At 49.0% G+C, this 16,174-nt stretch overlaps 1 protein-coding gene across 1 annotated transcript in view; it reads left to right on the top strand.

Moving 5' to 3' along the window:
- LOC126101499 (popeye domain-containing protein 3-like) overlaps window positions 1–16,174 on the top strand; it is a 244,083-nt gene that overhangs the window by 91,841 nt on the left and 136,068 nt on the right. The window contains exon 2 of the mRNA XM_049912144.1: window positions 11,796–11,933. Within this exon, the coding sequence (XP_049768101.1) occupies window positions 11,796–11,933 (138 nt within the window). The remainder of the gene's footprint in view (window positions 1–11,795; window positions 11,934–16,174) is intronic.

The raw sequence follows: 16,174 nt of genomic DNA, 5'->3' as shown, positions 1-16,174 counted from the left end.
GTCCTGGATTAAATTCCAAGGCTCTCCGCAATGTCTTGTCAAGTCAGGGTACGGGACTGTTAGCGGTGAGCCGTCCGTCGGGTGGGAACGTTGAGCTCGGCGGCCTCCTCGTTGCTGTTTGGGGGGAGTGCGCCGAGTGCCGGCTGCGGGTTTCACCCCCTCACTGCCCTCATCGTCATCCAGCACATCCACGGCACCGCACCACGCCACACCAACTACAGTCACCTACGCTTAACAATTACACCTGCATCATACCCAACGCTCGTACTTTGTGAAGGAAAAGTGGCTGGCGATAGAAGTCTCTCCGTCCGAACAGACCTTGGGAGGTCCTACGGTACCAACCGGCCGCCGTGTCATCCTCGGCCCACTGGCGTCACTGGATGCGGATATGGAGGGGCACGTGGTCAGCACCCCACTCTCCCGGCCGTTTGTCAGTTTCCGAGACCGGAGCCGCTACTTCTCAATCGAGTAGCTCCTCAGTTTGCTTCACAAGGGCTGAATGTACCACGCTTGCCAACAGCGCTCGGTGGACCGTATGGTCACCCATCCAAGTGCTAGCCCAGCCCGACAGCGCTTAAAGTCGGTGATCTGCCGAGAATCGGTGTTACCACTGCAGCGAGGCCGTTGCCGACTAGGTATAGGAAGGATAGAAACAGTTCCCAGTTCAGGTGACTGAAGCTGCTGTACAACATTGTTTCACTCTATTAACACATTGTATATTCCAAAGTAATGATTCGTAGACGCATCGACACGTAGCCTTCTCCCCATTTGTTACACATGCTGAAATATAAAAGTATTTTTAAAGTTTTTAAAAATGGTTTAAAAAATTGTATCATGTTATTCGGTTGACCCTAAAAACGAAGTTCCACGTTATTATGACAGGTCAGGTAACTGTGTCACACTTCGAAGTGACAGAGATTCGTGACACTATTTTTCAAAATAGTCACCACCTGTCGGTAAAAAACGCTCGGAAAGGCGAACCGATCGTTCGACAATAGAAACCTGCTCTTCGGTCATGGAGTCATTCGGGAACCGCTGTGTCAACATTGTCGTCGCAGGACAATCTCTTTTCTGCGACACATTCTTTCAGGTCGTGGAGAAAATGGAAATCGAAAAGACTGAAGCAAAGTTCGCAGTGTGCGTACCGTGTAGCCTTTTGTTTTGTCGTGTGCGAGAGCAGTCCCTCTGCTTAATTTACCACGTCTTTCGTTCCTTTTGGCGTTGCGTGGCAATGACAGTGCTGCGCAGTACGAATCGGCGTTAACGGTTACTCCCTTTTGGTGTTATGCTGCCTGCTGCCTGTATGCTTTGTAGTGTGGTCCTGGTGTCGTCCCTTTTATATAAAGGGTGATCGGAAGTTCCTGTTCCAAACTTCTAGGAATTGCAGAGGGGAGTTAGTACATAATATTTAGACACTCCTGGAAATTGAAATAAGAACACCGTGAATTCATTGTACCAGGCAGGGGAAACTTTATTGACACATTCCTGGGGTCAGATACATCACATGATCACACTGACAGAACCACAGGCACATAGACACAGGCAACAGAGCATGCACAATGTCGGCACTAGTACAGTGTATATCCACCTTTCGCAGCAATGCAGGCTGCTATTCTCCCATGGAGACGATCGTCGAGATGCTGGATGTAGTCCTGTGGAACGGCTTGCCATGCCATTTCCACCTGGCGCCTCAGTTGGACCAGCGTTCGTGCTGGACGTGCAGACCGCGTGAGACGACGCTTCATCCAGTCCCAAACATGCTCAATGGGGGACAGATCCGGAGATCTTGCTGGCCAGGGTAGTTGACTTACACCTGCTAGAGCACGTTGGGTGGCACGGGATACGTGCGGACGTGCATTGTCCTGTTGGAACAGCAAGTTCCCTTGCCGGTCTAGGAATGGTAGAACGATGGGTTCGATGACGGTTTGGATGTACCGTGCACTATTCAGTGTCCCCTCGACGATCACCAGTGGTGTACGGCCAGTGTAGGAGATCGCTCTCCACACCATGATGCCGGGTGTTGGCCCTGTGTGCCTCGGTCGTATGCAGTCCTGATTGTGGCGCTCACCTGCACGGCGCCAAACACGCATACGACCATCATTGGCACCAAGGCAGAAGCGACTCTCATCGCTGAAGACGACACGTCTCCATTCGTCCCTCCATTCACGCCTGTCGCGACACCACTGGAGGCGGGCTGCACGATGTTGGGGCGTGAGCGGAAGACGGCCTAACAGTGTGCGGGACCGTAGCCCAGCTTCATGGAGACGGTTGCGAATGGTCCTCGCCGATACCCCAGGAGCAACAGTGTCCCTAATTTGCTGGGAAGTGGCGGTGCGGTCCCCTACGGCACTGCGTAGGATCCTACGGTCTTGGCGTGCATCCGTGCGTCGCTGCGGTCCGGTCCCAGGTCGACGGGCACGTGCACCTTCCGCCGACCTCTGGCGACAACATCGATGTACTGTGGAGACCTCACGCCCCACGTGTTGAGCAATTCGGCGGTACGTCCACCCGGCCTCCCGCATGCCCACTATACGCCCTCGCTCAAAGTCCGTCAACTGCACATACGGTTCACGTCCACGCTGTCGGGGCATGCTACCAGTGTTAAAGACTGCGATGGAGCTCCGTATGCCACGGCAAACTGGCTGACACTGACGGCGGCGGTGCACAAATGCTGCGCAGCTAGCGCCATTCGACGGCCAACACCGCGGTTCCTGGTGTGTCCGCTGTGCCGTGCGTGTGATCATTGCTTGTACAGCCCTCTCGCAGTGTCCGGAGCAAGTATGGTGGGTCTGACACACCGGTGTCAATGTGTTCTTTTTTCCATTTCCAGGAGTGTAGAACGCATGTTCCGAAACGTACTCTTTCCGCTGTACGACTATTCTGATGTTTAACTCTTTCACCTCCGCTTGAGGAATTGAATTAGGCGTGACGCAATACAGTTATCAGGTAGCAATTCGAAAGGAGACATAAAGAAACATCCATTTATTACTTAAGCACATTTGTCTGTATTAACACTTAAAAATTACGTGTTCGCATTGTTCCAAAACAAAAACGAACCCGGCGTACTAGAACAGTACTGATGCATCACAACAGCGGCTTGATGTGGCGACCTCCAACGTTGTTACAGACACTGTACCTACGAAGCATGTTCCGGTAGACACTCTGCATCCCAACTGCTGTCTCTTCAGTTTCTAGTGCACTGGACAGAACTCGTGCGAGCAGATCGTCTTCTGGCACTACTGGAGTCTCGTAAACTAAACTTCGCATGCGACGCAACATCAGGTGACCGTCTGATGCAGTACGTGTCACTTTGTCTACCCTATTGCATACCAAGACAAGCTGCTCTGACACTTTTCAGCAGACGCGGACGCGTTACACCTGTCAACTGAAACCGTCGTAGAACGGAAGGAGCACGTTTCCGGAAATGGGTTTCTATTGAAAATATTATATACTCACTACCCTCTACAGATCCTAGAAATTTGCAACGGGAATTTCCGAACACACTGTATACCGTTTTGCTTGGGCGGTAGTAGAATATGCAGGAGAGTGGTAGAAACGAGCACCAGTACTACGAGTCATTTTGTTGCCGCTATGACAGAACGGATCGTTAGGTTAGAAAGTTGGGGAATGAGAACGCTATAAGATCTAGGCAGAGGTACTGCCAGCCGAAAAACAACAGATACTAGGACAAACTGAAGAAGTTAACATTATATCGAGTGTACCCACTCCTTCTATCGACTCTGCAATAGAAAACTGGATTTCGCCTTTTTCTGGCAAGGCAATGGAGCACAAAACCACATTACTGAAAGAAGTTCCAGGTGCAGTGGAACTGGGCGGTTGGTCTGACGAAGTTAGCCTGCGTATGACCAATTTGACTTTGATTGGAGAAGCTATCGCATACGTGACTTGCCACGAGACCTTACGGTACGCGCACACATTCGAAGAAGTAGCTGAGGCGTTACAACAGTGATACTGTAACGAGAACAATACTCAGTTCTTCGTGGAGAGGTTCAATACTTTGATGCAGAAGCATAATGAATCCGTTCAGTCTCTCCCGGATATGATGTGAAAGATCCCAACATTCACACGTACGAGCTAACACAGAATGAGGAAGTAAATGTAGTACTACGCTGAGAAGCTGAAAATAGGGTTCTCGATGTACTCTTGCGCGGCATTCCTGCTGAAATGTTGCGTGAGGTTAGGATAGAGAATCCATCTTAGCCGCAGCTATCACGATTGTCAGCGCAGTTGGAAGAGACAGATGTAGCGACTAGGAGGCGTAGCGACCGCTGGTTGCTTGCCTCGGTGATAAATGTCACAGGCGTGTGCGTGAGGGCCACATCTAACGTGTTGTGTCTGCAGACGGAATATTACGAATGTGGCTAGTCGGTCGTATCTTCGTAAGGCACAGGAGTGTCAGAGTAGCAAACAGGGGAATAGGAATCAGAATAAAGTGTTCATTAAACGCAGACAGAAACATGTCAGCAGTTGAAAAACTTTTCTGATAAAGTGTAGCACTGCGCGAGTTCGTGCACAGATGGAATGCTGCTTGTGTAGTTTTGTTGGTGGCAAGGAAAATAGGTTTTTAGTAGATACAGCGTCACATGTATTAGTAGACGCGCCACTTCTCTTGGGTTGAAAGAGACCGTAGCCTCCGCGTTACAGGTTATGTGGAGCCGGTAATAATGATACAAGATCATTGGGGACAACACTACTCAAGTGTAGCGCTGGAGTTAAGACTTTCGCCTAGCACATGGACGTGCTGCCACAAGTTGGTGAAGTGTGTTATGCAATTCTCCGACTTGGTTTCGTAACTAAACACAGCGCTAAAATCGACAGTTCGCAGCCTACAGCTGAGCTTGGAGGCCATTTTCGCTGCGTGATACCGCCGCAAGAGGCAATGGCATAGCACATACCTTTCATGAAGATGGTGCCATCTGCTCTGTGTACACACAAGCTGCACATGGGTTTCTATGATAACATACTGTCAGAACAGGAAAAATAGTTTCGGTTTCTGTAGGTGAGAACTAACCTCAGGGGATTGATCCACTTGAAACAGAGAACATTCGGATATAACACACTGTTTCGTATGCGGAAGCATAGCGTGCATAGCTAACGTGACTAGGGAATGTATGGTTCTAGTTAGCCAAGACAGTTTCGGTACGGACGGTGCGAGTCTAACGAAGATATAGGTAGGTCATGCACTGACCACGGCTACAAGCATACTGTCGAGGATTCTGCATTACAATACGAAGTGGCGTATCTACAGGACAGTGACTGGAGAGCTATGGAATTACTGCTGTTACTTGCAACCCGAGTTACTCAACCCTGCATAGCCACGGGGAATAATGCTCCATGTTATAGGAAGTCGTATCGTATACCAAAGCAATTCCAGCCACTCATGGAAGAATTCATCTGCCGACAGCTGTCAGAAGCCGTCATAGAAGCCAGTGATTGTCGCTAGCCGTCACATGTAGTCCGGGTTCTCAAAAATCAACAGGTCGCACCAAGAAATATCTCTTTTGTTATGGCTATAGATACTTGAAAGTTCGAAACATCACTGACATTTATCTACTACCTAATATGATGGAGGAACTTGATAATTTAAGTAGATACAAGTATTTCACGATGACTCATTTGCAAGGCGGTTACCACTAGATGGAGGTAGTCCCAGAAGACAGCCGTAAAACAGTTTCTGCGGTCCGATGGTGGCATTTTCAATATTGCAGGCTGCCATCTGGGCTTAAAAATGCACCAGAGACACGTCAGAGATTGCTATATTGGTTTTTGCGTAGCTGAAAACCTAGAAAACTCGATGATGATACAGTTTTTTCAGAAGATATTAATGAACATGCAAAATGGTTGGAATAAGTATTAAGTAGACTACCAACGGTGCATCTTACGCTAAGTTTTGATGCAAGTAATTTGTACAAATTCAGGTTAAGTACTTGGGCCATGTTGCTAGTGGAGGGGGTGTATGAGTCGATCCTTGTTCGGTGGCAGCAATATCAAGGCCTCAAAAAACGAAGAAATTACAGTCATGTCTGGACCTCTCAACCATTACACTAAATTCGTCAAAAATTTTGCACAGATAGCTCAACCACTAATCATTTGCTTAAAAGCGGTTTTGTATTTCAATGGTCGCTAGAATATGAATCTGCATTTTAGGCATTGAAGAAGACGTTGATCGAAGACCTGATGCTGGTTTCCCCCGATTTTGACAAGGAATTTGCTGTGGTGCTAGAAATAGTGCTCTTGGATGCATTCTCAGTCAGAACACAGTAAAGAGCACCCGGTAGCATAAGCGTCTTAGCAGCATAAAAGAGCAGAATGCTACACGAGACATGACAATATGACAGTGTACCTAGTACCCCCGAGTGCGCAGCAATTTCAGTTTTACAAATAGGGCTAGTCCTGTTGAATTTCACTGGTCATTACATACTACTTGCTAATGTAGTTGCAGTGATCTAATTAGTTAACTCAGAAAGTTTATTCATTGTGAAATACACTCCTGGAAATAGAAAAAAGAACACATTGACACCGGTGTGTCAGACCCACCATACTTGCTCCGGACAGTGCGAGAGGGCTGTACAAGCAATGATCACACGCACGGCACAGCGGACACACCAGGAACCGCGGTGTTGGCCGTCGAATGGCGCTAGCTGCGCAGCATTTGTGCACCGCCGCCGTCAGTGTCAGCCAGTTTGCCGTGGCATACGGAGCTCCATCGCAGTCTTTAACACTCGTAGCATGCCGTGACAGCGTGGACGTGAACCGTATGTGCAGTTGAGGGACTTTGAGCGAGGGCGTATAGTGGGCATGCGGGAGGCCGGGTGGACGTACCGCCGAATCGCTCAATACGTGGGGCGTGAGGTCTCCACAGTACATCGATGTTGTCGCCAGTGGTCGGCGGAAGGTGCACGTGCCCGTCGACCTGGGACCGGACCGCAGCGACGCACGGATGCACGCCGAGACCGTAGGATCGTACGCAGTGCCGTAGGGGACCGCACCGCCACTTCCCAGCAAATTAGGGACACTGTTGCTCCTGTGGTATCGGCGAGGACCATTCGCAACCGTCTCCCTGAAGCTGGGCTACGGTCCCGCACACCGTTAGGCCGTCTTCCGCTCACGCCCCAACATCGTGCAGCCCTCCTCCAGTGGTGTCGCGACAGGCGTGAATGGAGGGACGAATGGAGACGTGTCGTCTTCAGCAATGAGAGTCGCTTCTGCCTTGGTGCCAATGATGGTCGTATGCGTGTTTGGCGCCGTGCAGGTGAGCGCCACAATCAGGACTGCATACGACCGAGGCACACAGGGCCAACACCCGGCATCATGGTGTGGGGAGCGATCTCCTACACTGGCCGTACACCACTGGTGATCGTCGAGGGGACACTGAATAGTGCACGGTACATCCAAACCGTCATCGAACCCATCGTTCTACTATTCCTAGACCGGCAAGGGAACTTGCTGTTCCAACAGGACAATGCACGTCCGCATGTATCCCGTGCCACCCAACGTGCTCTAGAAGGTGTAAGTCAACTACCCTGGCCAGCAAGATCTCCGGATCTGTCCCCCATTGAGCATGTTTGGGACTGGATGAAGCGTCGTCTCACGCGGTCTGCACGTCCAGTACGAACGCTGGTCCAACTGAGGCGCCAGGTGGAAATGGCATGGCAAGCCGTTCCACAGGACTACATCCAGCATCTCTACAATCGTCTCCATGGGAGAATAGCAGCCTGCATTGCTGCGAAAGGTGGATATACACTGTACTAGTGCCGACATTGTGCATGCTCTGTTGCCTATGTCTATGTGCCTGTGGTTCTGTCAGTGTGATCATGTGATGTATCTGACCCCAGGAATGTCTCAATAAAGTTTCCCCTTCCTGGGACAATGAATTCACGGTGTCCTTATTTCAATTTCCAGGAGTGTATTATTAACTGAAGAGATTAAAACAGTATGACCTTACATTTTCAGTGAGGGGTAGGAAATATATTTCGACATAATAACGCTTGCTATTTGAGAGACCGAGCGAGGTGGCGCAGTGGTTAGCACACTGTACTCGCATTCGGGAGGACGACAGTTCAAACCCGCGTCCTGCCATCCTAATTACGGTTTTCCGTATTTTCCTAAATCGCTTCAGACAAATGCTGGAATGTTTCCTTCGAAAGGGGACGGCCGACTTCATTCCCTAAACCGATGGGACCGATGACCTTGCAGTTTGGTTCCCTCTCTCAAACTAACCAACCATTTGAAAGTATATACCGGGTGATCAAAAAGTTAGTATAGATTTTAAAACTTAATAAACCACGGAATAATGTAGATAGAGAGGTAAAATTGACACACATGCTTGGAATGACATGGGGTTTTGTTAGAACAAAAAAAAAAAAAAAAAAAAAAAAACACCCATATTGCTAGACGCGTGAAAGATCTCTTGCGCGCGTCGTTTGGTGATGATCGTGTGCTCAGCCGCCACTTTCGTCATGCTTGGCCTCCCAGGTCCCCAGACCTCAGTCCGTGTGATTATTGGCTTTGTTGGGGTTACCTGGAGTCGCAAGTGTATCGTGATCGCCCTCCATCTCTAGGGATGCTGAAAGACAACATCCGACGCCAATGCCTCACCATAACTCCGGACATGCTTTACAGTGCTGTTCACAACATTATTCCTCGACTGCAGCTATTGTTGAGGAATGATGGTGGACATATTGAGCATTTCCTGTAAAGAACATCATCTTTGCTTTGTCTTACTTTGGTATGCTAATTATTGCTATTCTGATCAGATGAAGCGCCATGTGTCGGACATTTTTTGAACATTTGTATTTTTTTGATTCTAATAAAACGCCATGTCATTCCAAGCATGTGTGTCAATTTGTACCTCTCTATCTACATTATTCCGTGATTTATTCAGTTTTCAAATTTATACTGTCTTTTTGATCACCCAGTATATATCTCTAGCTTTTCCGTAAGGTACCTAAGACTGCATGAAACTAATTATCTTCCGAATTACATTGAAACTTTAGACCGTTGCTTACTTCAATTAGAAACTATGTTAAAATTTCTGTTAGATTCTGAAATTTGGCATTATGATTTTGTTCATAAATTTTTATGGTCCATTTGACGTGCAGGATTTGTTAATTAACTCGCTAATTATAAAGTTCAATATTTTGAGGGTCGCAAAATATTTTATTTAAGTGGCTGCCTTCGATAATGAGTAGTGTAAAATGTATCGTTCGTAGATGAGACTATATATAGGCGTAGCACGTGTGAGATGAGGCAGTCAGCGGCAGAGGGTACAGCGAGCAGCACGTGTGTCTCTTGTCGTGAGCAGTGTGCCGTAGTCCGGTAACGAACATTCTGAAATATTCGCATACACTGCTTACAGTTCGTTTTCTTTAATTCGTGACTTCTGAGACAGTTATTACTATTTAATTCCGAATGAGATCTTATTAGAGGCACGCAGATTTTATTGAGTCCCATGAACAATGACTGATTAACAGGGCAGTGTTGACGGGTTTACTGATTATTTTTGTGCACTATCTTAATTGTTTCGAGTTCCTTAAATGTGTACGAGGACAGTGACTTGGTGAGCTGATAAGTTAATTCTTTTCCAGCACTGTACTGAGCTGTGTGATCACTGCACCAGGACAATTTAACCGTCTATGAACTACCGTATAGTAGGTAACAATTTGCTTTTCTTTAATTCGAACTTTAATTTTTTTAATTCGACCTGAAACTAGCCATATCAGTGATTACATTACACAAAGATTGTAACTAAAGTGGTTTTAACTCTGCCTCTGTAGAACTAACATCTTTCAGCCATTTAATAATTTTTTCATTATGTGGGGCGACAGTCATAATATATTTCTTTAAAGTCAGTACCGCCATTGGACTGTTTTTTATTTGCAGTGTTACATTTACACTATCATGGTTTCGGCTTTAAAGTGCCATTATCAATTGTTTTAATGTTATACAGTGCCTAAGATGGCATACTGTCGTATTTAAAATATGCAATGTGTCTAATAGTGTATTTTTAAATAGCACAGTATGCCATCTTAGGCATTAAAACACTTGATAATGGCCGAAATCATGATCGTGTAAATGTAACACTGCAAATAAAAAACAGTCTAATGGCGGTACTGACTTTAAAGAAATCTTGCAGCCAGTTTTGGAGCCACCACAGTTACCGAGAAGAACAGAAGGGTCTCATGCAGAAGGAACCGAGTTTGTTCAAACCGGAACTCCAAGTACTAGTAGTATCGCTCTCTGTGATTGCACAGATTGTGCACGCAACGAGGCTTCATCTGGAACAGGGGGAGCAACTGCATCCGGCTAACGATCTTCGTCAGCTGCGTCACACCCAAAACTCGTAATTCGGAAGAACTAAGGGGGGGGGGGGCTTCGATCAGCGTCTTTTAATTCCTGCCACACCTCCCACTCGCCCACAGGTGAGCGGTCATGCTCAGTAGAGGCGGTAACTGGAATGGTCCCGGAAGTGGAGCAGTCGGAGGATGCGAGGGACGTGCTGGGAGGTACGGCTGCACCCCCACGTGCGGCCCCCCGCTGTGGTGCAGCAGCCTCCAGCAGCGTGACTGGAGCCAGCACCGCTTGGGGCTGCAATCGACGGGTCACCAACTGAGCTCGCGTCTGAACGCAGCAACCATAGTGCCTGACCGTACTAAAGACCGCGGGACTATAGACAGCAAATAAAGCGCAGGAGTGTAGCTACTGGGTTCAGAAGTACGCAATAAATTTAAGATTTTAGACTAAAATGCTCACAGTAACTAAATCTATAAGTTCCTTGTAGTTATAGGAAGCTCATTACAACGCGGAAACGAAATCCTGGATTCTGGCGCGCTACTGATGAAACAGAAGCTGCTGCCCGACTGCCGTGTTTGCCTATATGCACTCTCTGCTAGGGGAGCCAGCCGCGCGGCCTCGCCTGCGTCCACTACCTCCCGCCTACGCCTACGCCCCCCTGTCTGCCCGCAGGCCCGCTGCCGTGGTGCGGCGTGCTGCAGAGCCCGCAGCACCTGCTGTTCCAGCTGACCCCCCGCCTACGCCTACGCCTACGCCCCTCTGTCTGCCCGCAGGCCCGCTGCCGTGGTGCGGCGTGCGGCAGAGCCCGCAGCACCTGCTGTTCCAGCTGACCTCCCGCCTACGCCTGCGCCTACGCCTGCGCCTACGCCTACGCCCCTCTGTCTGCCCGCAGGCCCGCTGCCGTGGTGCGGCGTGCTGCAGAGCCCGCAGCACCTGCTGTTCCAGCTGACCTCCCGCCTACGCCTGCGCCTACGCCTGCGCCTACGCCTACGCCCCTCTGTCTGCCCGCAGGCCCGCTGCCGTGGTGCGGCGTGCTGCAGAGCCCGCAGCACCTGCTGTTCCAGCTGACCTCCCGCCTACGCCTGCGCCTACGCCTGCGCCTACGCCTACGCCCCTCTGTCTGCCCGCAGGCCCGCTGCCGTGGTGCGGCGTGCTGCAGAGCCCGCAGCACCTGCTGTTCCAGCTGACCTCCTGCCTACGCCTGCGCCTACGCCTGCGCCTACGCCTACGCCCCTCTGTCTGCCCGCAGGCCCGCTGCCGTGGTGCGGCGTGCTGCAGAGCCCGCAGCACCTGCTGTTCCAGCTGACCTCCCGCCTACGCCTGCGCCTACGCCTGCGCATACGCCTACGCCCCCCTGTCTGCCCGCAGGCCCGCTGCCGTGGTGCGGCGTGCTGCAGAGCCCGCAGCACCTGCTGTTCCAGCTGACCTCCCGCCTACGCCTACGCCTGCGCCTACGCCTACGCCCCTCTGTCTGCCCACAGGCCCGCTGCCGTGGTGCGGCGTGCTGCAGAGCCCGCAGCACCTGCTGTTCCAGCTGGCCAACGCCTGCTTCGTCATCTCCTACGCGGCGCCCAGCAGCCCCTACGGCGTGCTCTTCATGCACTCCGCGCTCATACTCGGTAAGTGTGCCTTTAATCAGCGTCCATCCAGTGGCGGGTGATGTAAGCACTACACCGACGGGTGGACATTCGTAAGAAACACACACTGTTTATAATATGCACCAAATTCACAACTCTGAAGATACGGCAATGAAATTCTGTACTACGTTTTACACGGAATTAACACAAGCGCTGTTGGCTCCTTAGATTATACATGGTGGTCCACTGATCGTGACCGGGCTAAATATCTCACGAAATAAGCGTCAAACGAAAAAACGACAAAGAACGAAACTTGTCTACTTCAATAAAATTCTTCAGGGTATCAGACCGCATCGTCATAATTTAAAATGCGCCAACGTTTCGGCCAGCGTTGCAGCTAGCCTTCATCAGGGCCTTACGTTAACTGCTAAATGAAACACACTTGGTTCCTTAAATAACTGCACGAGAAAACCGTGTCGTTACTTGATTGGCTGTAAAAGGAGGAGGAGGAGGGGTGAAAAGTATGCTTTATTGGTGTTTCCTTTATTATCTGTCATTGGCTGAAATAGCTGTTTTCTATTGGTCTTTATATTAATCCACCCCATTGGAGGAGACGGACGAATAGCGAACAGGTGATGGCTGTGACGTCACACTGTTTCCATGCTGTCCAGAAGCCGGCTGCGGCGTGCCATTGCTTTGTGTGCTCGCGACCACTACTGCGGCTCTCCGCGTGTCTGCTTGGGCCGCCACGGCTCCTCCTTTTACAGCCAATCAAGTAACGACACGGTTTTCTCGTGCAGTTATTTAAGGAACCAAGTGTGTTTCATTTAGCAGTTAACGTAAGGCCCTGATGAAGGCTAGCTGCAACGCTGGCCGAAACGTTGGCGCATTTTAAATTATGACGATGCGGTCTGATACCCTGAAGAATTTTATTGAAGATGACAACGGCCGCGGAAGCCTACGCTTACCTTTAACCGAAACTTGTCTAGTTTGAAGAGGGAAACCAGATGGCGCTATGGTTGTCCCGCTAGATGGCGCTGCCATAGGTCAAACGAATATCAGCTGCGTTCCTAAAAATAGGAACCCCCATTTTTTATTGCATATTCGTGTAGTACGTAAAGAACTATGAATGTTTTAGCTGGACCACTTTTTTCGCTTTGTGATAGATGGCGCTGTAATAGTTACAAACGTGCAAGTACGTGGTGTCACGTAACATTCCGTCAGTGCGGACGGTCTTTGCTTCGTGATACATTACCCGTGTTCAAATGGACCGTTTGCCAATTGCGGAAAAGGTCGATATCATGTTGATGTACGGCTATTGTGATCAAAATGCCCAACGGGCGTGTGCTATCTATGCTGCTCGGTATCCTGGACGACATCATCCAAGTGTCCCGACCGTTCTCCAGATAGTTACGTTATTTAAGGAAACAGAAAGTATTCAGCCACATGTGAAACGTCAACCACGACCTGCAACAAATCATGATGCTCAAGTAGGTGTTTTAGCTGCTGTCGCGGCTAATCCGCACGTCAGTAGCAGACAAACGCGCGAGAATCGGGAATCTCAAAAGCGTCGGTGTTGAGAATGCTACATCAACATCGATTGCACGCGTGCCATATTTCTATGTACCAGGGATTGCATGGCGACGACTTTGAACGTCGTGTACTGTTCTGCCACTGGGCACAAGAGAAATTACGTGACGATGACACATTTTTGCGCTCGTTCTATTTAGCAACAAAGCGTCATTCACCAACCAACAGCGGTAACGTAAACCGGCATAATATGTACTATTGGGCAACGGAACATCCACGATGGCTGCGACAAGTGGAACATCAGCGACCTTGGCGGGTTTATGTATGGTGCGGCATTGTAGGAAGAAGGACAATTGGCCCCCATTTTATCGATGGCAATCTAAATGGTGCGATGTATGCTGATTTCCTACGGAATGTTCTACCGATGTTACTACAAGATGTTTCCCTGCATGACAGAATGGCGATGTACTTCCAACACGACGGATGTCCGGCACATAGCTCGCGTGCGGTTGAAGCAGTATTGAGTAGCATATTTCATGACAGGTGGATTGGTCGTCGAAGCACCACACCATGGACCGCACGTTCACCGGATCTGACGTCCCAGGATTCCTTTCTGTGGGGAAAGTTGAAGGATATTTGCTATCGTGATCCACCGACAACGCCTGAAAACATACGTCAGCGCATTTTCAACGCATGTGCGAACATTACGGAAGGCGAACTACTCGCTGTTGAGAGGAATTTCGTTACACCTATTGCCAAATGCAATAAGGTTGACGGACATCATTTTGAGCGTTTATTGCATTAATGTGGCATTTACAGGTAATCACGCTGTAACAGCATGCGTTCTCAGAAATGATAAGTTCACAAAGGTACATGTATCACATTGGAACAACCGAAATAAAATGTTTAAACGTACCTACGTTCTGTATTTTAATTTAAAAAACGTACTACACGAATATGTAATAAAAATGAGGGTTCCTATTTAAAAAAAAAACGCAGTTGATATCCGTTTGACATATGGCAGCGCCATCTAGCGGACCAACCATAGCGCCATCTCGTTTCCCCCTTCAAGCTAGACAAATTTCGTTCTTTGCAGTTTTTTCGTTTGACGCTTGTATCGTGAGATATTTGGCTCAGTCACTATCACTGGACCAACCACCCTGTATATATTTCTCTCTGTTTATGGAATTTAAAAATTTTATTTTCAAGAAATAATATACGCACCTCTTTCTCAGAAAGTATTGGAGAGGTTCGCCCTGTTTAATCCCTTTGCATATAATAACCTTCTCTCATGAGTTTTTTTTTTAAGATATCGAAAGTATAATTTTAATTATTATTCCGCAAGTATAAGGGGCATTCAAATGCAACCTGGTCACTAGTGTAAAGTAACGGTAACGATTTTATTAACTCAAAAATGTACTTATACACAGTACACATACTCAAAAATAGTCGCCAAAACTGTTGGAACATTTACCGAATTGCGACACTAGCCGGTCGATTCCATCCTTCAAGAATCTAGTAGTCTGCTGTCGGATCCAGGCCTGGATCCAGTCACACATTTCGTCGTCCGTTGCGAATCGATGTCCGCGCATAGCTTGTTTTAGAGGTCCAAACACATGAAAGTCACACGGTGAAGGGTCGGGACTGTATGGTGGATGTTTCAGTTCCCCCCCCCCCCCCCCCCCCCCGAAACTGTTGCTGTTATATCCTAGCCAGTAATGCCACCCGAGCCCGCTGCCAAAAGGTTGGCAGCATCAAAGTCCGGACGCCGTCCGCATAAGCAGCGCCAGCGAGACAGGAAATCGCCGCAAGTCTGCGCGCGCCACCGCTGGCTTCTGGTTTCTTAAGCGCTGGAGTCGCGAGCGCTAGGACAGTTCTGTATTCGCCGCTCAGTTGTATACTCGCCACCGAATTGTGTACTTGCTAGTCAGTTGTGTGTTCATCGCAGCAGAGTTGTTGTTTGTCGTCAGCCGACGCTGACCTAGCCGCTCCGACTCGAACCAGACAGATTTCTGTAGACACGGAGTTCACTACTGTATCTTCGTTAATAAAGATAAGTACCGACTTTTATTTAATCAGAGTGTTTGGGTTTTCATCTATCTGTTCACTGTTCCAGCGGACCGGTCGGCCCGCTATTAAAAGTGTGGCAGTGACTTCGTAAGCCGTTTCTACAGCGAATTGTTTGTCGCTACGAACGCCGCCACAAAAGTTGCACTGCCGTCTTCACCGCATTGGCCGTGTGTGGGCGGGCATTATCGCTCAGGGGGATAACTTCACTGGACAACATGCCTCAGCGTTTCGATTTGATGGCTCGTCTGAGATACTGTACAGTACCTTGATAACGCTGAGCACTGATCGTGGTCCCCCGTTCCAGGATCTCGACAAGCAGTGGGCCAGAACTGGCGTGCACGGCGTTTGATTTCTCTGGAGTGGTGAAGTCGCATGTTTCCACAGCTTGCACTGACGCTTGCTTTCAGGTTCAAAATGGTAACACCATGTTTCGTCACCTGTGACAATAAGCGACAGAAAGCCGTATTCCTCCTCATGATAACGTTGCAGATGACTCAAATACAGCGCCATTCGGGTATTTCGCTGTTCGGCGGTCATTTGGTGGGGAATCCACTGCGCACAGATTTTTAGAAAGTTCAAATGTTGATGCCCAGTAAACGATGGATCTCGTCCACGGTGATTCTGCGGTTGTCCAAGCATTCACTTCCGCAACCACTTCCGGTGTGATGACACGATGAGCCTGT

The sequence above is a fragment of the Schistocerca cancellata genome, chromosome 9 (genome assembly GCF_023864275.1).
Source record: "Schistocerca cancellata isolate TAMUIC-IGC-003103 chromosome 9, iqSchCanc2.1, whole genome shotgun sequence".
NCBI lineage: Eukaryota > Metazoa > Arthropoda > Insecta > Orthoptera > Acrididae > Schistocerca > Schistocerca cancellata.
This window is presented reverse-complemented; position numbering and strand designations above follow the sequence as displayed.